The 22,899-nt window shown below is 42.9% G+C and overlaps 1 protein-coding gene across 1 annotated transcript in view; it reads right to left on the reverse strand.

The window, feature by feature from the left end:
* Window positions 1-14,124, reverse strand: part of LOC123754950 (uncharacterized) — a 33,847-nt gene extending 19,723 nt beyond the window's left edge. The window contains exons 1-3 of the mRNA XM_045737291.2: window positions 13,937-14,124; window positions 8,614-8,814; window positions 7,668-8,445 (exon numbers count right to left, since the gene is read on the reverse strand). Of these exons, the coding sequence (XP_045593247.1) occupies window positions 7,668-8,445; window positions 8,614-8,814; window positions 13,937-13,984 (1,027 nt within the window). The 5' untranslated portion in view covers window positions 13,985-14,124. The remainder of the gene's footprint in view (window positions 1-7,667; window positions 8,446-8,613; window positions 8,815-13,936) is intronic.
* Between the last annotated feature and the right edge of the window lie 8,775 nt (window positions 14,125-22,899).

Below are 22,899 nucleotides of genomic sequence, written 5' to 3' on the forward strand. Positions count from 1 at the left end.
CCCCTACCCACCTGCCCTCCAGTCATCCCCACCCGTACCCACCTGCCCTCCAGTCATCACCACCCGTACCCACCTGCCCTCCAGTCATCACCACCCGTACCCACCTGCCCTCCAGTCATCACCACCCGTACCCACCTGCCCTCCAGTCATCACCACCCGTACCCACCTGCCCTCCAGTCATCACCACCCGTACCCACCTGCCCTCCAGTCATCACCACCCGTACCCACCTGCCCTCCAGTCATCCCCACCCGTACCCACCTGCCCTCCAGTCATCACCACCCGTACCCACCTGCCCTCCAGTCATCACCACCCGTACCCACCTGCCCTCCAGTCATCCCCACCCGTACCCACCTGCCCTCCAGTCATCCCCACCCGTACCCACCTGCCCTCCAGTCATCACTACCCGTACCCACCTGCCCTCCAGTCATCACCACTCGTACCCACCTGCCCTCCAGTCATCCCCACCCGTACCCACCTGCCCTCCAGTCATCACCACCCGTACCCACCTGCCCTCCAGTCATCACCACCCGTACCCACCTGCCCTCCAGTCATCACCACTCGTACCCACCTGCCCTCCACTCATCACCACCCGTACCCACCTGCCCTCCAGTCATCACCACTCGTACCCACCTGCCCTCCAGTCATCACCACCCGTACCCACCTGCCCTCCAGTCATCACCACACCCGTACCTATCCCCAGTTAGGTTAATTTATTTATTATGCACCCCATACCGATGGTGTGGGCGGTAGTGTAAAAGGTTACAGAGGCACATAATGGGCTCAGGAACCGAACCTCACAATTCATTTAGCTGATGGAGTTACTGTCTTGATAAGCTACTTACACAGTTTAATGAATAATTATATCAACACTTAGTTCCAGAACGACCCCAAGTACAGTCTCTCAGCTATATATGAAAGATATTTTCATATACGATGATCTAGGCTCAATTTGATTTGCTTTGATATCCACACAGACCCCCATTCAGTAGGCGGTGGTGGAAAAGTTAAAGCACCCGTATTTACTACCAACAGTTAGCAAACTGGGTATACTTGACTGGAATTGTCAGGATATCCTGACAAAAACACCAAATTGACAAATATAGCGACAACAGAAGACTGACCATTGGCAAGGAATTATTATACATCAAATAAACCAAGCTAACTGTCAACGGCCAATCGTCACCAAATTACACTCTGCCACCTTGGAGAACACGACCAAACATCTAACATACTGCCCCAGCCATCATACAAACAGATTGGTAAGCTACTATGGACCTATTGGCCCATAAGCGAGTCAAGTAGGTAGTTAGAAAGAGGGTTGAGTGACAGTGTGAGAGTGCGTGCGTGCGTGCGCGAGGTGTTTGTTTTTGGTTGGATGTAAATAAGAATTAATCAATGAGCCAATAGTCCTTCATCAGTTATTGCTCTTTTCGTTAAGTCTAGGCTCAAGAGTAACCGTCCCTAGACAAGGAAACCTTAATATCATAATTGACTTGCATCTTCCCACCAGAGTTAAGTATGGAGGTAAAGGTGGACTGGTTGCCCTGGCCAACACACACACTACCGAGGTCAGGTCACAAGAGATTAACGTTTAGTCCACCAGGTAAAGCACACACTTCCTTCAACCAGTTCCCTGATGCCTGAACAGGTTCGACAACACGCACAGCATCTAATAATATCAAGACTTCTAACTAAATTCTCTTCTGAATTTACTTAAAATAAACAAATTCACAAGGGTCGTGACGAGGATTCGAACCTACGTCCGGGAGCATCCCAGACGCTGCCTTAATTGACTGAGCTACGACATGGTATAACAAAAATACTATAATGTTTATCACATTTTATACCATGTTTAACATAAAATACCCAATGATGACCAAACCACACGTCACAAGATGGACAGACGACGACGTTTCGGTCCGTCCTGGACCGAAACAAGTATTGAGTTGCGACGATGATGGTCCAGGACGGACCGAAACGTCGTCGTCTCATCTTCTGACGTGCGGTTTGGATATTATATACTCAGCCACGTTATTGAGACTCATCGTCTGCATAAAATACACTAAGGTCTGGAGCGAGTATAATGTTTACTCGCTACAAACGCTACTGGACGCTACAGGTCCAATAAACTTAACTCAAGCAAACATAAATGGATGAGCTATACAATATAGCTCGTGGTGTTTCGATTAAACAGTCTCCGTGGTGTAGTGGTAAGACACTCACCTGGCGTTCCGCGAGCGCTTTGTCATGGGTTCATATCTTGACCGGGGAGGATTTACTGGGCGCAAATCCTTAACTGTAGCCTCTGTTTAACTCAACAGTAAAATGTGTACTTGGTTGTAACAACGATTCTTCGCAGCGGGGATCGTATTCCAGAGACCTGCCCGAAACGCTACGCGTACTAGTGGCTCTACAAGAATGTAACAACTCTTGTATATATCTCAAAAAAAAAAAAATTATGAAACAGAAAATGCATCAATCTCTCCACGTGGACACTCAACCACAAAGGAATCAACTGAATACAACTGGAGAAATTTAAGATTCGTGCCTCTTTGGGGAAAAATATTTTTATTTACGGTTAAGTCTCCCGCAATTCTTCCTGTAAGTATTAATATGCATAAAAACCAACTTTGATTTAAATCTGTACCTCTGATTCGATGACCTAACTTGACATTTCCGTACTCAATGTTTGATCCACACCACCACTTCAAGTTCAAGTTTATTGAGACAAGACAGAAATACATCTCAAAGGGATAGAGTAGCTTAGGCTATTTCTACCCCCCTTCCCCCACTTCATCACACAAGAATGGCGCCTCCCGGCCAACAGTACTGCACCACCAACGGGCAGAATCCTAACCAACATCAAGATGAGGGAAGAGCGGCCAGCAGAAACACAAACGAATCCATGTTTTGCTAAGGCGCGCGACAGGTAGTCCTGATTAAACGGGATAAAGCCAGTAAATGTGTTTACCCGTTGACGTACAGGTTACACTACACAGGGGGCTCAGGCTTACTCACCACCAGGGGATACACCTCCAACACTACGCTCCCTTACTAGGCTACACTTCCCTATTCCTGAATATAGTGTAATGTTTGCCCTATAATTAAATATAGGGCATAAATACTGGGTATAAATTGGATAAGTTTAGATTTAGGAAAGACTTGGGTAAATACTGGTTCAGTAACAGGGTTGTTGATTTGTGGAACCAATTGCCGCGTAACATTGTGGTGGTGGGGTCCCTCGATTGTTTCAAGTGTGGGTTGGACATGTATATGAGTGGGATTGGGTGGTTATAAATAGGAGCTGCCTCGTATGGGCCAATAGGCCTTCTGCAGTTGCCTTTGTTCTTGTGTTCTTATGTTCTTAAATATACCCTGGCGTGAAACTATCTGGTCCTCGCCATGTCACAAACTGCTCACCAATTGTCCCCTTGTCTAGTTTAAGACGTCATTCTTTAGCAGAAGCAGTTGTTCAAGTTTCCCTGCGCGGTTACACCTTGTCACAAACACTAGTGTCCGATGCGCACGCACTACCCTTCAAGCACCGACAAACAGCTTCCACAAGCAAACTGAATAATTGCCGTTATATCTAGTCGAGGACCCATAGAACAGGTGGTGGTTGTGTATGTACAGATTACCCGGTTCCCCAAGCCCCCCCCCCCTCCACGCAGTCTTCCGTGCAGAGTATCCGTGATCTCCAGTATCAATAGATGATACTGGAGATCTGTGGAGGTGCGACTGCACCCTGCGTGACGGGAGATGTTTCCCGTGAACTAGCAGGAGGAAGTGATTGATTGATAAAGATTAAGCATGAATAGCATGAATAGCATGAATAGCCCGTAAAGCATGAAGTGCCAAGCCATTACCTCTATATAGCACTTAGAAGAGGTCAGGATAAAGGTTTGGGATGGGACGGGGGAAGAAATGGTGCCCAACCACTTGAACGCCGACCTGCATGAAGCGAGACCGTCGCCTACCGTCCAGCCCAAGTGTTTGGGTAGAGCAAAGACAAACTATCACAAGTTACTCGTACAAATAGTACATTTGACGGGAACAAACTTGTTTACCATCAGGTGTGAGACTGTTGAATGCAGCTACAAACTTGGAGGAGCCAGAGGACCACGGTGATAACTTTTTCAGTGGGAGTTATCACTATGGTAGTGGTCCGACTCCCGCCAGCAAGGCACAAGTACATGCTCTACCTGGGCTTGGTTTCATATGCAGTTAGGAAGTACTGCATCCCGAAGCACAAACGTTTGAAGTCATTTATTGTACTTGAATAATAGATAAAAGATGAGCTCCAGGAGATGCAGTTCAACACCGCATCCACAACTTCAGTCAGTAGAGTGCCCGCGCCACCCATGTAGAGTTAAATTCGTTCTTTGCGCCATGATTGCATTCACTGCCTTATGAAATTTCCCCCAGCAAAGGTTACTAAACTACCGACCTGCCCAGCCACTGGAAACCCAATAAGATGAAAACAAACCTGACTTATCCGAACATGGAATACCATATGGTAATTAGTCCACACTAATTATTAGTGTTAATGATACAAGGCACACTTTACAGCCTATCATATATATATCACAGGATAAATACCTCTGTATTTGCGCATCAATAACAACTGTCACTCATGAACACTGAGGCAGGGGACATGAAGGAGGACCATCCGAGTGAGAGTTGTGGCAGGGTAACAACAAGAGGCGGGTGTAAGACCGCGGAGGAGCGTGTCAAGGTGCTACACACCATTACCAGACAGGTGTGAACGGGATCACACTTGCCACCAAAGTGTAGCCTCCTCCAGCCTCCACAAACACGCTGCACCTCCTTCCCACTTACGTACTTCTATTATTATCTTTTCCGTGAAAATCAATCACTAGTCAGTATTCCTTCTCTCCATTCCCCCACACACATTCTAGAAGGAATATTAGAAGCGGCTGGAGGACGGTAGATCGTAAGATAATTATAATAATTCTTTGCAATACGTGGCAGGCAAAATTACCCTAAACTGCCGCGCCTTCCGCTAACTTCCAGTAAACCACCATTAATATCGGACATAGATCTCTGTCCTTCCCGAGAAAAAAGTTCTAACTGCATCCCCGCTCTACGAATACATTATCGACCTGTGTGGCGCTCTTAGTGAAAGAACCGTCACTCACCCGCAAACTCACGTGTCGACGTAAACAAGACCCCGCCAGCCGTCGCCACACACCATAGAGCATCACCAGTAGTTCCCAGGGAGGCCGCCCGCTGGTGGCCTCAGAGGGGCGCTGGTGGCCTCAGAGGGGCGCAGATCACAGATGGGATGGACTCGGACTTACAGCTTGCGATTGCCGTCAGATAGCCTCCACTACAAAGGAACGACCGGACATCGCGCACTAGTGGCGCATAAGTGAATTTATTTTCTGACGTTTGAGACAAATGGATAATCATGTTCGTGTTTTTTATATCAAGTGACAGGTGTTATTTTAATAGAGGAATGTGTGTTAGCTGGGTAATAGCCGGATGACTGTTCAGAATGCGTGCGTGCGCCCCCTTGTGTGTATACATTGTGTTTGAAAGAAATGTGGTTTATTAAGAAATATGAGCAGAGGGTCATCTAAGGATGTGAACAGTGGAGTAATGAGTGACGGGTGGTGTGAGCAGCACACGAGGTGGCACTAGCCCTGGTCTTGTGGCGGGGGGGGGGGGTGATACTGGCACAGAGGCGATAAAGAGGGATGGGCCGAGGAGGGGGGGGGAGGATAATAAAGTATAAAATAACTGTACAGCAGAATGGTCGCCCCGCTCCTGTGCCAGGTAAGTCCACCACGGGCTCACCATAGCCCGGGCTACTTGCCCCGCTCCTGTGCCAGGTAAGTCCACTACGGGCACACCATAGCCCGGGCTACTTGCCCCGCTCCTGTGCCAGGTAAGTCCACCACGGGCTCACCATAGCCCGGGCTACTTGCCCCGCTCCTGTGCCAGGTAAGTCCACCACGGGCTCACCATAGCCCGGGCTACTTGCCCCGCTCCTGTGCCAGGTAAGTCCACTACGGGCACACCATAGCCCGGGCTACTTGGAACTTTTGGTTCCCAGGAGCTGAATCTAAAACAGTTAGCTAACTGTTTGGGTAAATGGTTTGTTGGTCATCTAATGACAATGTAAAACTGATTATAAAGCGGCCTGAAGGCTGAAAAATTAACGTTCACATTATACAATTTTGTTTAAGCAATTTTACAGAATATGATTTGCAGTCCAAGTGTGCAAATGGGAGTCAGAGGTAACGGCCAAGCTGACACCACTTCAACCGCCGCTAATATCAAGAATTTCCAGCTGCAAAACTAGCCCGGCGCCTGTGCCAGGTAAGTTACGGGCTCACCATAGCCTGTGCTACTTGGAACTTGTTTCAAGTAGCTGAATCTATAAACAACAACATTCACAACTATTAGGTTTACGAACATAAACGTTAGGACCAACACAGTAGGCTTCCAAGACGCACACATTCCCAGTGTGAATACAATGTCTCACTGTTCCTACAATAACAATATTGGCTCTACGGTCATTTTCTAGTTCAAGTTTGCTAATAATATTTAACAAACTTGGATGCTAAATATTATTTAATACGTAAGAAAAAAAATGCTAAAAAATGGCTAAAAAATGCTTAAAAATGTAAGGTTAATTTACACTGCTGTAAACCAACTCTGAGATAATTGTATTGATTTCTTTAAAATATTGTGAATACAGCTTTCATGTGTTGTGCTGTATATGGGTGTGTCCTGCTCGGCCCGTTCCCGCCACCATTCCCAACGTCAAGAAACTGTCGTATTAAGGTGCCCTTATCCTAACCTACCAGAGGCCGCAAAACAGGAAACGGGACATTATGTCAATTTCGCGAGCCGCCGCCATTTTCTTGTATGTAGTTGTTGGCCAAAAGTAAAGTATAGGTCAAAATGCGACGCTCTATTAGGAGGACGGGTTATACTGAGTGCGCGCCCCTGGCATCAGGATATGGGACCAGATTCACCAAGCAGTTACGCAAGCACTTACGAACCTGTACATCTTTCCTCAATCTTTGGCGGCTTTGTTTCTAACTATTAAACAGTTAATGAGCTCCGAAGCACCAGGAGGCTGTTTATAACAATAACAACAGTTGATTGGGATGTTTTCATGCTTGTAAACTGTTTAATAAATGTAACCAAAGCCGTCAAAGATTGAGGAAAGATGTACACGTTCGTAAGTACTTGCGTAAGTGCTTCCGTGAATCTGGGCCATGGTAGATAGTCTGGCGCAGGCGTGCTTAGTATTTGTCGTCCTGTGGCTCAAGGTCATTTTACCCCCCCCCCCCTCTCCTTCAGAGGATTTTTAATATAATTATGACGTTGCCTCCTGGAAGCTACGTGGTCCGTCAGTAGCAACCTTCCTTGCTCCACCATACTCTTAGTCTTACGTGGCAGGGCTATGCAGCGAGGGAAGCCAAATGTTTACAAACAATACCATCCTAGCTATAACTGAGGATAGTTGGTGAGGTACGTTTTTATACGATGAAAATCATTATAAGAGTGCTGTGGCTTCTACAATTATAGTATGGGCAAGACAGCCTTAGAATGATGATACTGACTTGACTCAAATGAAGAAAAGACAGTACAGCTAGCTACTTGTACTCTGAAATAATTGTGTACTCACCACCTCCGTCCTCCTCGGTCAGATCAATGATGGCATCTCTTGAAGCCCTGGAGGTGCTGGACCTGGCCTCTGGTGACGTGGGGGTCAAGAGCGGCTGACCGTCAGGAGTGGTGGCTGGTGTTGACCAGTTCCGGCCGTGGTTGGGTTTAGGGGTCAGCGTGAGGGGAAACCTTGGCACGGGGGCACGGGGCAACACGGGAGGCCTCATTTGGTCTGGACAGGAACGGGTCCGTCCCCGCTGGACAGGCGTCCAGTCTTCCTTCGGTGGTACTTCATGTTTAGTTTCGTCTTGGTGACGCTGCTCTTTATTAGCCAAGTGGTGGGCTGGGCGACGACGGGCGTGCGGGATGGCTATGGGCGGTGTAACACCCTTTTGGGGGGCGGTAGCCACTTTTGGCCTAGGTTCATCTTCGTCACTGGAAAACGTAAAGGAGTTTGCGGAGGAGGGCGAAGGAATATATCCCGAGTCGTGACCATAACCCAGCGAGTGCAGCGTCACCATCCCCCCAGAGTCCTCTGTAGCAGGAGTCGGTGAACTTGCCAAATTCGTCAAGACCAAGGTGGGTGTGGTAGGCGGAGTGGGTGGGTGAGCAGGCTCAGGAGCATCATTGATACAAAAGGAAGGGTGGAGCCGGGTAATTATGCTGGTGTTTCCGTAGCCAGTGTACTGGCGGCCGCTGACGCTCCAGGAATCATAGACGGGGCGGCGGTGGGGCGACACCTGTCCTCGCTGATTGTCCTCACTGACGCGCTTACCTCTGGGCCCGCTCAACACGTTCTGTAGCAATCACACACCATAAATATTTGCAATGGATAAATACAACATTAAAATCAACAATTTAAACTCCCTTAAAAGTGAAAATAATGAAACTCATTAGGCACTTAGTCAACGTGAAGATAATGACTCATTAAGTCAGGCAAGTGAAGACATAAGGAGGGCGCTTACCATGTTGCGCTGGGGGGCGGGTATTGGGGCGGTCCGCTGGTAGCCTCGCTCCTTCCCATCATCGTGGTTCTCGGCCACCATCGACACCTCGAACACGTCGTCAGCCATGTCATCGTCGTCGTCAGGATGGTTGACGTGCCGCATCATCCCATGGTCGCTGTCATCTACACCCCACATTTCCATTTCAACCGCACTATCACTCTGTTGGAACCACAATGAAAAAATTAATTACATAACCGCTGCAAAACAATATTCCTACATACCCAGCTGTGTATATCTTTTTTGTTTTGTCTGCAAGTCTTGAGTGTTTTCTTAATTCTAAGCTACTGGGACCAGAGTACAGCTTGGGCAATGTAGTCTTAGTTTACAATCTCTTCGGAATATCAAGACGGGTTCTGTGCTGACTGGAGTCGCCTGAGCTGGTGCAAGGAGAGAGAGAACTTCGGGTAAAATGGCAAAATGAGAATCAAAGAGACAGCCAAGGCCGCTCTTTTAGATTATAAACTGGTTGCCCTTGGGCACCATACCATGTCAGTGGTCAATGAGGATTGGAGGGATATTACAAACCAAGTTGGTGTTCACGGCAGTGGATCTGAGCCGTGTTAATTGAAGGAAATCACTTTTAGCCAGCCCGTTCTCGCGATTTTTATTAATTACACCTCTGTTCTTCATTGATCTTCATCTCTTATGGCGAGTCCCAAAATATTTTCAACGAAAGCGCATGTACTTTTATCTCTGGTGCACTGCATTCACTGACTTTCTGGGTGGAATTGTAAACTTTTGCTAAAAACACGAAAGTTGACAGTTCACCATTAGAACCCTTTAAATGATCTAGGATATAGCTCCTTTCCAGATTTTTTTTAAGTTAGACTAGATTTTTTTGTTAGTAAAGTTCACTTATTGTGCACCCCAAACCCATGGTGTCCGTACACCAGTATAGCTGCCAGTCCGGCCAATAATGGCTGGGTGTTGGTAGTTGCCAAACCGTGCCTCACTGCCCCAGTCAGCCGCTCTGGGGGCCAGATAGAGAAGTCTGGCGAGGGTGGGCGTCCTCAAGTGCGGATGTGGTGTGATGGGGCGCTTGATATTGGAGAGGCAGGCGACGGGATGCGTTATGTCAGTGAACTCAATTCAGCAGTCCCTGAAGAACCAGTATTTTTGTGTACACACACGTGGCCATAAATATGTAATGATAACCACCACATATATTTACTTGTCCTCTATGGACACTGTTAGAGTTCTGTTTAGTTACACAATACAGTGGGTTATGGTGCGCACGCAGCTTTTTATAATGACAAATCGCAGTGGGCGAGTCGAGGTTACCAACTGGAATTGATTTATGCAGAAGACCTTTTCCCCATCACCAATCATGCACGCGCCTGTGAGGTCTCCCATGAGTTCATACCAGTAAAATTTTAAATTATAATTGTCAATTGATTGATAAAGATTAAGCCACCCAAGAGGTGGCACGGGCATGAATAACCCAGTACTTAATGGACAGCGATTGTTTATAAAGTTAATGCGGTGATAGAGGACGGTAGTTGAATGTGCATTCTGCTCTTAACAAGTTAACTAGATTACGCTATAAATAAACGATGTATAGATTTATGCTTACTAATTCACCAGTGCTATACTGTAACTTGCTTATATAAACTAATAATGGAGTCAAATACTTGCTGAATCCGTTGTGTATGCAACCGTCAACCTTTCCACTACCGCTGACACCATGGGTTCTGGGTGCACAATAAGTGAACCTTACTTGCAACAAAATCTAGTGTAACTTGAGAAAAAAAAATCCGGAGAGGACATATATCCTAAATCATTTAATGGGTTCTAATGGTGAACTGTCAAGTTTCGTGTTTTAGCAAAAGTTTACAATTCCACCCAAAGTCACCCAAGACTAGCAGGAACTCCCACAATGAAAGCCGTGCACTGGTGAAAAGTGCATGAGCTTGCGTAGTAATTAACATGGGACCTAGTTCATAATAGGACTAATCACGGATGACAAATTAATGGGCAATAGTGGGGGGGGGGTAATTAATAAACACTAGTGTGTTTAGTAGTGAAATTCTAAAATTTGGCAAGCCTAGTCCGCACGTGAGCACATGACAGAACGGCGAGGCTAAGCAATGCTAAGGAAACACTGGATTACATCCCCTCCCTCAGTAACACAAGAACATGTGCACATTGTACTCCGAGAGTAGTAATGACTGTTTGCCATTAGCGCAGCTGATGCTCACCAGATTACACAATGACTGTTGAATATACAGTAAGAACCCTGTAAGTAACGAGGCGGCACATGACAATATGCTATAAGCCCCTAAGGTAACTATGACAAGAAAATACTAAGCCAGTATGACTGTTCCCTAATGTGACTATTCGACGGAAGTTATGATACTGTATATCCAGATAATAAATACGACCACCAATTAGGTCTATATTTCTATAACATGATGTAACCGACTGGTTTGTCTTCCATTTTTTCTGTACTTGGCAAGTAGAGAAACATTTTGATCAGTGTTAATTTATTTATTTTATGAGAATGCATCAGTTTGTGTGTGTAACGACGATGGCTTGCAACAAGACGATAAAGGCAGTGAACTAGGGCAGTTGCACATTAATGTGACATTGTGAAGCGTTTGTAAAAAAAAAATCCTGTTTGGACAAAAACAGTAACATTAATGAAATGAGTTTATCTAAAGTAAAATTTACATAAACTGATGAGACATGTAAGGAAACTCCCGTAACTTGTACGAGTGGACGGAAAGTGTAATGTATTGAGAGAAGTTTAAAAACCACTTCTGTTCACAAATTCAAGGAACAATACAACACATGAACGATGAGAAATGTAATAAGTGCGCCAGGAATACCTGGCAGAGAAGCGGGCAGGTATATACCTGGCAAGGAGGTGGGCAGGTATATACCTGGCAGGGAGGCGGGCAGGTATATACCTGGCAGGGAGGCGGGCAGGTATATACCTGGCAGGGAGGCGGGCAGGTATATACCTGGCAGGGAGGCGGGCAGGGAGGCGGGACATAAAGCAAGATCTCACTCCAAAGTCACTCTCCGGTAACAGGAAGGCAAGATAGCATCAGGACATGTAAGTTAATTGTAAGTTACGTTCACCTTTACACAGTACAAGACATTTATGTTAAATGCTTATCGTGTAAAAAGTTTTCAAGCGTCTATCAGTCATCCCCCTAAAACACAGGTAAAATTTAGGATGTAAGTTACGTGTTGAAACAAGTAAGCGAACGTCCGACGACCCTGTCTCTGATGATGATAATCATCTTGTTTGAGGAGCTGTTCACTTAAGACAGTTAAGCAAGTCCCATCTGTGTCTGGGTACAAGTAACAGGATGAACAACCCAGCGGATTTTCTTCCTATTGGGGAGTGTTGTACATGCTGCTATGGCGGTATGTCCACTCACAGGATGAGTGGTGCTGCCCAATACTGTCACTATGGCGGTGTGTCCACTCACAGGATGAGTGGCGCTGCCCAATATACTCGCCCCTCGGGGCAAAATTTAAAAATTTAAATGAGGCTACCTAGTGTTATTTGGAGTGGGAGCCTAGTCCGCTTCTGCCCGACTATTCCCGCTCAAATCTAGTTAGGCCTATTCAAGACAATATGGATAAATGTCATCAGTTATTGTTAGAAAAGATTACACACACATTTCGTTCATCTTGTGCGAAACTGACCGGTAACTTATTACCCCTAATTTAACTATCAGAAAAGCTGAGTCACAACGGGGCTGAAGATATGAAGACCAAACCACTCACCAGAAGATGAGATGATGACGTTTCGGTCCGTCATCATTATCACAATCGACTTAATAATGGTCCAGGACGGACCGAAACGTCGTCGTCTCCACATCATCTGGTGTGTGGTTTAGTCTTTAGAACAGAAGAGTTAAGTAATTATGAAATGAAAGCGCTTGTCCAGTACAAGTATATGGCCAGAAGACTAAGAAAACGTTGTAGAAAATAAGTGCATTAAAGTGATTGCTGCAGCAGCCTTCGCAACTTTGACACCCAACCAGAGAACACCGGAACGTTACCATACCCAGTCAGGTCCTATCCAAAAGGTCACTTGTTCTATACATGTGACAGTACAGAGAAGAATGAACACGTCTCTATACCCGATGTTCATGTTCCTGAGGAACATGTTCAACTAGTAGTAACTAGGTATGGTGGAGTTGGGAACTATTGTGGGTTGAATCCTGGGGCAAGGTCAGTAATTGGCATAGGCCTGGGAACCTTGATAATTCTACGGCTTCCTGTCCCTTAACACACTATAACGTTAAAACACGTACACACTGCCCCCAAGAGTAACACAACGTCATGGCGTTGTCTTCCAGTTGGTTGCAAGTTGAGAAGCGAGACCCAAGTGTAACAATCTCAGTACACTTAGGTTAAGTACAGTTATGCATGGACACTCGCTAACACTCATCTTAGTGTTGACAATTCAAGAACACTGAGCATAGCTACTTATGTAAAGGAAAAAATGTATATGTTTATCTCTCAGAATGTTCGGTAATACGTTTATTGCTTGTGATGTGTGTCTATGTATGTATTAACACGATGTACTGGGTGAGAATAGCTTGAGCTACCTCATCCCTTTGTGTGTATTTTACCTCAATAAACTTATTTTAATTTCTGAGCACAGCAACATTTTAACACGGCCAAGAACACGGAACATTACAACAGGTGTTTGTCTACATACCCTTACACACTGGCATTATTATTATTTATATATACAAGAGTTCTTACATTCTTGTACAGCCACTAGCACGCATAGCGTTACAGACAGGTCCTTAATCCTAATTTCCACACACTAATTCATGCTCAGGAGCGACAGTACCGAGACAACTGTCGTTAACACTGCCTAATAACCCTATAAGATAGTAGAACTTTGCAACCAATGTCTCTCAACAACACAGTACTCAAGTATACACGTCATCAACTGTTAGCCAGGAGTCTATGCGCTTCAAATCGCGACCAGCGACGACACTGATCACGCCTGACATTAACTGGAACTCTCATATAGTCAATACAGTCAAATTACCATACAACGGAGGTATAAGGAAGTCCCCGTGAAATGATCGCGTAGTTTATGGGAATTATGCCATAGCAGTTTCCAATGTGTACCAAGCATTAAGGCTTCACTCCTCGCCTCTTTAACTCTGTAATAAATCATTAGGCAGCAATTCTATACAAGTCTAGGGACATACGTACCAAGAAGTGTCTTGGATAAAGGCTTCTGGAGTAAAGAACTCTTATAGTAAGTCGCCAAACGTTCTTAAAACTTCAAGTTACTTACTCGCTCTTTAGACATGTTGCAAGAAGTGACAATCTCCTTCCGGATCATAAACAAATTTCCAGGCTGGTTGTTGAGCAGTAGGTAATCAATTAAGAATGTAAAACTCAACGTAACTTCAACGAGCAAAAATAAACATCTCGATCCGTTCACCAACACCCTCCACCCACTACGTCACAGACTACACTAACTCCTGGCCATTGGGACGTCTGTACATACGAACCAAACTGTCATACACCATCCATCATTATCCAAAACATTTGTTTTGGTTACGAATAAATAAATTATCACTACTTATTTATAATTTACATCAATACATAACATGTAAAAATGCATCTAGAAGTTTATGAAAGAATTGTGATGTTTTTAAAGGGAACCGATAACAAAACACTTTACGTCTGGCAGCCGTGAGTCAAGGTTACTAGCATGTTGTGTCATGTTGCTTTATGACTCACAAGTGCAAATTGCACATCACATAGTTATACTCACACAATAATATAGGCTACTCGCGACATTTATAGTGGTAGATGAGCTTTACAATCTTCTTGAATATCCACAGGACTATATATAGAGAGGTTGTAAGAGATCCTTTGCGTAGCATACGGGGATTTATTTATTTATATACAAGAAGGTACATTGGGTTTGTGAGGATACATAGCATAGTATTTACAATCTCGTAAAGCCACTAGTACGCGCAGCGTTTCGGGCAGACGGTTATGTGGATATTTGTTATAGTCCAAGAGTGAGACTTGACCAAAGCAGAAATGCTCTACAAAGGTACTAAACAAGGTACTAAACTGTACAATGACCTCCCTAATAACATACAAAATTGTACTTTTCTCAACCAGTTTAAAAGAGAAAATAAGAACTATATAATTAACTTTATATAACCAATTTTACTCGCCTTTCCTCATCCTATATACATGTCAACCTGTGTTGTGATGTTATTGAGAACAAAAACTATTGCTAAAAACTGTCGTTCTAAAATATATTTAAAATTAATATATATTCTCTCAATTACAGTCAAGAAAAACAATGAAATCTGACTCAATGCACCGCAGTAAGAGAGGATGTAACAGGCTGGAGGAACGTGGTTAATGAGGTTCATAGGGCTTGATACTTGGACCAATACTGCTTCTAATTTACATAAATAATACCTACAAGAGTTGGTCGGACCCACATGCCATTGTTGCACAATATTACATGAGGACCTACCTTGACAAAGGGTATGGGAGTACTGATGGTTACTGGACATTAATCCAAAGAAACGCAAAGTAATTAATTTCATCAGATTGTGGTGACTGATGGGCAGTGTGACAGAGAGACTAAGAAGATGCACAACTGGTCTAGTAGGAGGCCAGAAGGTGGAACAAGCATAATGGCAGGCAGTGTCAATAATAAACACAGGGAAAGGGTCTAGACCTTAGCACCAGACATACATTAACGCAGATTAACTTCATTCACACCTGACTTACACGTGGCCACACCTGGCTCACCTATGGCCATACCTGTCTCAACCGTGGCCACACTTGGCTCACACGTGGCCACACCTGACTCACCTATGGCCATACCTGTCTCAACCGTGGTCACACTTGGCTCACACGTGGCCACACCTGGCTCACCCATGGCCAGACCTTTCTCAAGGAGAAAACTGACAGGAGCTCATGACAATGACCGGAAATAACAAGGTAGGAGCGGTTGCTGACTCCTCCACCGCAGAGATGTCCTCCCCTACCATACCCACAACGGTCAGGTGGGCCCCCCCAAGAGCCCTCTCCACGGACATTTACTGCTTCTAATAAGGGTTTCTTACTAGGGTTGGACATGTATATGAGTGGGATTGGGTGGTTATAGATAGGAGCTGCCTCGTATGGGCCAATAGGCCTTCTGCAGTTACCTTTGTTCTTATGTTCTTCTTATGTTAATTAATGTTAACGTCCAACCAGAACTTGTGCATGTCAATGCTTGCAGATGATGTAAAGTTAATGAAAGGAGTAAGAATGGAGGAGGACTATAAAGTACTTTAGGAAGACCTTGACAAACTTCAGAAGTGGACAAATAAATGTCTGCTAGAATTCAATTCTGAGAAATGTAAAGTAATGACGGTGGGAATGGGAGAGGTAGGAGACCCGAAGAAAATTATTCCTGAAGGAAGAGGCAAGAACAGAACCCAATAGTGGATATAATCCCAACACTATTATCAAATCTCATGGGAACAGGATAGCATCAGCGGCATATGAGAAATCGGCACATATAAAACGATCAATCAAAAATCTGAACAAGGAGTCTTTTAAATCCATATATATATATATATAATGATTACTGAAGTATGCAGCACCGGCATAGATGCCACTTCTTTATGATGCCTACAGGAAAACTTGAGAAATTACAGAGGTTTACAGCTTGAGTAATACCACAATAAAGAGGGTCAGCTAAAGGACAGGATAAGGAAACTCAACCGCACAAGAGGAAAGAAGAAAAAGGAGAGATATGATTGCTACATACAAGATACTGAGGGAAAATATAAATTTGACAAGTGCATACAATTTAAATAGAGGATGTAGGATCAGGATACACCAGTAGAGGGTACAACATCTCAAGTGAGTCACTCACGGTTGCCAGATTACGTTGCGGAAAGTAGCGAGCTGACGCTCTAAAAGTAGCGGATTTGTAATAAAAGTATCCCAATCTTTTTTAGTGAATGATATGGGTTTCAAAGTAATATATTTTGATATATAGAGTACACTACACGATGTTAATTGTTTTATTAATATTATTTCTGCACATACACACACACACACACATTTTATATATATATACATATATATATCCCTTGTAACTTGTAACACTTATATGCTGTGCTTCCTATTTTAACCTGCTATGTTAAATGGGAATCTTGTATTGTGATTTGTGTATTTGTACTCACTGAATTTGTGCGCCCCTTGAGGGACTTGAAGTAGAGGGGGTAGAAATAGCCTAAGCTACTCTATCCCTTTGAGATGTATTTTTTTTATTGTCTCAATAAACATACTTGAACTTGAAGTGGACTTTAATTTTTTTTCGACAGCTTTATTTCCTTAGTTTCCGAGCTGTTTTCTTTACCGTGTATGTTGTAATAAACTATTCCTATATTTACAGTTGTTTCTCCCTGTGAAGATTATTAAACAATGGTGATTATAAGGGCACGGAAGTTCAGCCTGGCCAGGGCCGCCAGCAGCCCTTGGGCCCGCCCTGGCAGCTCCCAGTCTTTAATTTGGCACCTTTGTGGCACCTTTGTGGGACCTTGGTATAAGCTTAACATGTATATATACACTGGCTGCCTGTCCCCCTACACAATGATTTATTATTACCTATTATTTTATCATTTAATTTAAATATTAAACAAAATAATTTAATTATTATAGTAAACTTAATAATTTAATAATAAGTAGTAAGTACATAAAAATGATTAAAAAGTAGTTTAGTCATAGGAGATTCCTAGATTGGAATTCACTACCAAATTTCAATATATCCAAGAATTTTTAGTGTGAAATGCTGTTATTATATGCATAAATTGTTGTTTTAATAATACCACTTGGGTTGGACGGTAGAGCGACGGTCTCGTTTCCTACAGGTCCGCGTTCAATCCCCGACCGCCCACGAGGTTGGGCACCATTCCTTTCCACCGTTCCATCCCAAATCCGTATCCTGATCCCTTCCGAGTGCTATATAATCGTAATGGCTTGGCGCTTTCACTTGATAGTTCCCCCACCCCCCTGAATAATATTACGAGAGCAGTATTTACGGGCTATTCATGCCCGTGCCACCTCTTGGGTGCGGTCCGTCTAATTACCACAAGCTACCACAAACTACACAAACTTCAGAAAGCTTCCTGGCAATACGTTAGTAATGAATAAATATGATATATTTACTCATTATAATGTTGGTGCTGAATGTACAACACGAAAAAACATAATTTTAATCTGAAAAAGTATCTTTTTATAAAGAAATTAGACGAAAATAAAAAACTGGTGACGCCAAATCAAGTCGACGATCCAAGCTTCGGTTAGGTTAAGTTAGGTTAGGTTAGGTTAGGTTAGGTAAGGATAGGTTAGGATAGGTTAGGTTAGGTTAGGTCAGCCTAACTTAATATATCATATTTATTCATTACTAACGTATTGCCAGGAAGCTTTCTGAAGTTTGTGTAGTTTGTGGTAGCTTGTGGTAATTAGACGGACCCCTTGGGTGACTTAATCTTCATCAATCGAGAGCAGTACGTCCTAACCAGACATTATATAATGATATCCTGAACAGTTGATAAATAAAAGTAATTGCAGAACTCCAGTTATCTAATACTTATCATAAATGGTATGAAACCTTATCATAAGCCAAGGGATTTATAGATCAGTGTTTAAAAGGGAATTCGGAAGTAATAATAACACAGCTGATGCCATCTGTCGGCAGAAGAGAACACTATCAACTGGCTGGTCAATATTAGCCATAAGATACAGCTTACGCCATCTGTTGACATCAAATTACACCTATAACAAATTACCCTGCAAAATACAACTAACGCCATCTCTATTTTTTTCCAACGCACTATAAATAGTCAAACAGCAACCCATAAGGCGGGTTGTTGTGCTCGGGTAGGAGGTTCCAAGCTCCGCCCACAAGTGGTATGGGGTGCATTAAAAATGGCATATCATTGGTAGATATTCTTTGTTGACATTCACACAACAGCCAATCACAGGAAGGGATCAGCTAAAGGCTCCATCCACTTAATAAATCATCTTTATTCAGCACACCATCCTTACTTATGACATTCTGCTTCAACTTTAATCTACCTAAAAAGTGAAATGTTAAGTATTTAAAAATATTAATATAGTGATAATTAAGTATTGCAGGATATAACAGATGTTATATAAAAATTGGTTGGCTACCTAACTTGTGACGTTATTATTGGGGGTTGCCTTGACACAAATAATGATACTCTGCTCTGCCCTCTTATTCCAGTAAATTATTCAGTTAGATGGAGATTTCTGTCAGGTGCAAAACAGAAATGGTTGTTCTTTTTCACAACAACCTTGTTGTTGTGCACAAGGACCTATTTCTTAGTTTAAATTTTATTCATAAAAGAGTGTTGGTATTCCCCGCACCAGCCAATCACAGGAAGGTATTTCTGGAAGCTCGGCCTCCTTATGGACTCAGCACATCGCTCTAGCTCATGGCTCTCTGTTTCATCTCTTGTATATACAAACTATGACTTTTTTCGATTACTGTTATAATTAATAATATGAGATATAAAAGTTTTTACACAAAATGGCTAAATTCTGCCATTAAATGGACTTTGTCTGGTATACTTACAAACATATAACATAACATATAAATAAATAATAATACAAACATATAAATAAATAAATAAATAAACATACACCAATTTATTACCATTCATCCATTATTAATTTCGAATGTAATGTATAATGTCTAGTTTTTTTCCTCTCGCCATTACTTGGTGCAATATTTGAAAGTTGTCTATTTATTTATCAATCTATCTATTATCTTGCATTTATATTTACAAGTTTCTGTGCTTGGAAGAAAACTCTGCATTGAATTGGGACTAATTTATTAAATAATATTATTTAGTATTAATTAATATTTACAATTATTATTAATTACAATTATTTATAGCTTAGTTACTTTCATGTAATTCGCAGTCATACATTCTTAACTCTAATAGCCCAAATTAGCACATCTTGCTTTTAAATTAGCACAAAAAGTAGCAAGTAGCGAAATTAAAAATTCGGGAGCGCGGGGCTCTCAAAAGTAGCCCAATTCGCTATTTGTAGCCCAATCTGGCAACACTGGAGTCACCACCAGCTCTATGTAGTTCATCTATGCATGCTTTATTGTCGTCATTATTTCCCTGTCTGATTCTTCTGTTTGCTGAAGAGTTGTAAATTGCCAGGACCACTATCTTTCTTCCCATCTGCTGCCGGAGCCTGCGTAACCATTTGTATTTTGAAATTCTTGTTCCTTTCACTTTCATTTTACTAAGAGTGCAAGTCCCCCTAAGTGTTTTTGCTTTCTTTCTTTCCTTAATACAGTACTTGATATGCCCCTGGAAATATTTCACCCAAGATCATGTCATTTATTTTTGTTTCCACTATTGCATTTACATCAGGTTCTGTTTCACTAACCCTTTCTTTTATTTCCTCTGTTTTGTTTGTAATTCCATCATCATTTGTATTCTATTCCTTAAAACTCTTCTGGGCACACAGCCAGAGAAGGGCTGAGAGGCAGGAAGGGCTGAGACGAAGGAAGGGACTGAGACTTCTGACCTATCTCTCTGTCATATCTACTTTTGATATTATGACTGAAGTGTTTCTTCCCCAACCTTCTCATTTAGCTCATATTCCATTTCCCCACTGTTCCTAACGCTAAAACTTTCTAACATCACTATGGCTCAGCTGTTTCTCGAGCGTCCACCGATATGCCCTCTTGATCTATTGCTGTTCATTGTTACCATCTCTTTTTTTTCCCCTTGTTACCATCTCTTGTGTGTGTGTGTGTGTGTGTATGAGGGGGGAAGGGGTGTGGGAGTGTGGGCTGGGAGGTGTAGGGTGCTCGCTGAGGTGGACCTGACCGCAGGCAGCGAGCGGTCTGCTCAAGTATTTACTGACTTCCGATCCTTGGCCGTTGTCTACTCCAGCACCCGCACGCACTCCACTCCAGTATTGCTGCCACTTCACTTATGCCCTTCTCGTAGTCTCTAACACACTAGTTTTATTCTATTTGTCTAGATACAAGAAGGTACATTGGTGTTCTTACATTCTTGCAACGCCACTAACATAGCGTTTCCAGCAGGCAAGTCCTTAATCTAACAGATCAGGTAAGAAGAATTGTAGGTACAATTCAAGTACATTGTAGGTACAATCAGGTACATTGTAGCAAAATTTGATTAGGCATGAGTAAGTAGGAGTAGGGACAGGTTTAATACTGTGTAAGAGAGTAGGGGGCAGGTTTAATACTGTGTAAGGGAGTAGGGACAGGTTTAATACTGTGTAAGGGAGTTAGGGGAGGATCAAGGCTACTCACATTTATTGACACTACAATATGACGATACAAAATAACAAATCTGATAATTCAGGGAGAGTGTTGAACTTTAAGTGCGGTCAACTTGTAGGAGCGGAGTGACCAAGAGACGCCCTTGACGGTCATAACTTTGTGAGCCCAGGCTGAGATCATCGGCCTCTGGCAACTCCACCTCCACTCCTCCCAGCCTTCATGTTCTGTGTGGTGCAGGTGGAGGGCGAGGTGTACTCTGTGGTGGAGGGCGAGGTGTACTCTGTGGTGGAGGGCGAGGTGTACTCTGTGGTGGAGGGCGAGGTATACTCTGTGGTGGAGGGCGAGGTGTACTCTGTGGTGGAGGGCGAGGTGTACTCTGTGGTGGAGGGCGAGGTGTACTCTGTGGTGGAGGGTGAGGTGTACTCTGTGGTGGAGGGCGAGGTATACTCTGTGGTGGAGGGCGAGGTATACCCACCCGTGGTAAATAGTCTGCCTTTATCTACCCCTGTCAATTCCTTTAAGAATTTTGTGGGTGGTAATCATGTCTCTGCTAAATATTATGTTTTCCAGTGACAGGGTTTATTTGCAGTAGCCTTTCCTCATAAATCATACCTCTTAGCTCTGGGACAAGTCTGGTGTCATACCTCTGAACTTTACTTAAACTTCATCTTGCACTTAGAGTATTTGATTAGATAAGAACTACACGCTGAGGGCAAGGTGTGCGAGGTGTGCTCTATGGGCGAGGGTTTTAGGTTAGTGGGGGTATACAGTATTGTTTTAACATTTTAAGAAAGCTGAGAAACTACTGGCAGATATTGGCAATGGATGAGGATGGTTCTAAAGGAAGGCCACTGAGAAATTATCAAACAAAAATGGCTACATAGCACTGTGGGAGACTGGGATCTAAGAAGTTAGTAATTATCAAAAGAAGGCACCAAGCTGGGAAAGCTGTTTTGTATTGTGTCGAAGGATATTCAAAATGTTCTAAATATCACTTGTGAGCAATACAAGAACAAAATCTCATAAGACGAGCAATATCAAGGGCGAGGGACATTGAGAAAAAGAACTTCTATTTTCCTGAAAAATAGAACATCCTACTGTAACCAAGATAATGTAGTTCAGACAATAAGGAGCAGGATGTTGTTGTTTTAGATTCAGCTACTTGGAACAAAAGTTCAAAGTAGCATGGGCTATGGTGAGCTCATAGTGAACTTTAAGGAGCAGGAGATTAAAAAAAGTTGCATAATGACAACCAAATCCTAATATCGTACTATGGTAGCATTGCCAAATCAAGATTCTGAAACCTTGCTTCTTCTAATGCTATTAGAAACATTCTAATTCTAGTGATAAATCAGAATACATAAAACTCCCATACATAGCAATGATTATAAAAAGTATGTGTTTTTGTATTTCCTGGAGTATATTTCAAGTGTCAAGGTCTCATCAGTAGCAGTCATGGTGAAACACACAGGAAGAGTTTGTTACCTTTCATAATTAACAGTACAATACCTCTGAATAAAAATGTTAATTATAACTGCATGAATGATATGACTTGCCTCACTGGAACTCCTGTGTACGTGGGCAATCATGACGAAATAGTGCTCAAGATCTTTTGATTCAAGCAATTATTTTTCCATCCAGCACAATTCATAACTGATTTTTTGTTACTCCTGTTAAGTGATTAAAAAAAAAAAGTACAGTTTTGCAAGATTAGATGTTCTTTATGAATTTTATTAAGTGCAAATTTCATGAATGACATACAAAATGAAACTTACACACACACAGTTTCAAGGGAATTAATATTCAATTTAAGAATAGAAGTTTTTTTTATTAGTTTGCTAAAAATATAAAAACAAAGTTCTTTACTTTTCTAATACAGTACCAATCATAACTATGTTATCAGGAGCAAATTAGTTTCATTC

This window comes from Procambarus clarkii, chromosome 28 (assembly GCF_040958095.1).
Source record: "Procambarus clarkii isolate CNS0578487 chromosome 28, FALCON_Pclarkii_2.0, whole genome shotgun sequence".
NCBI lineage: Eukaryota > Metazoa > Arthropoda > Malacostraca > Decapoda > Cambaridae > Procambarus > Procambarus clarkii.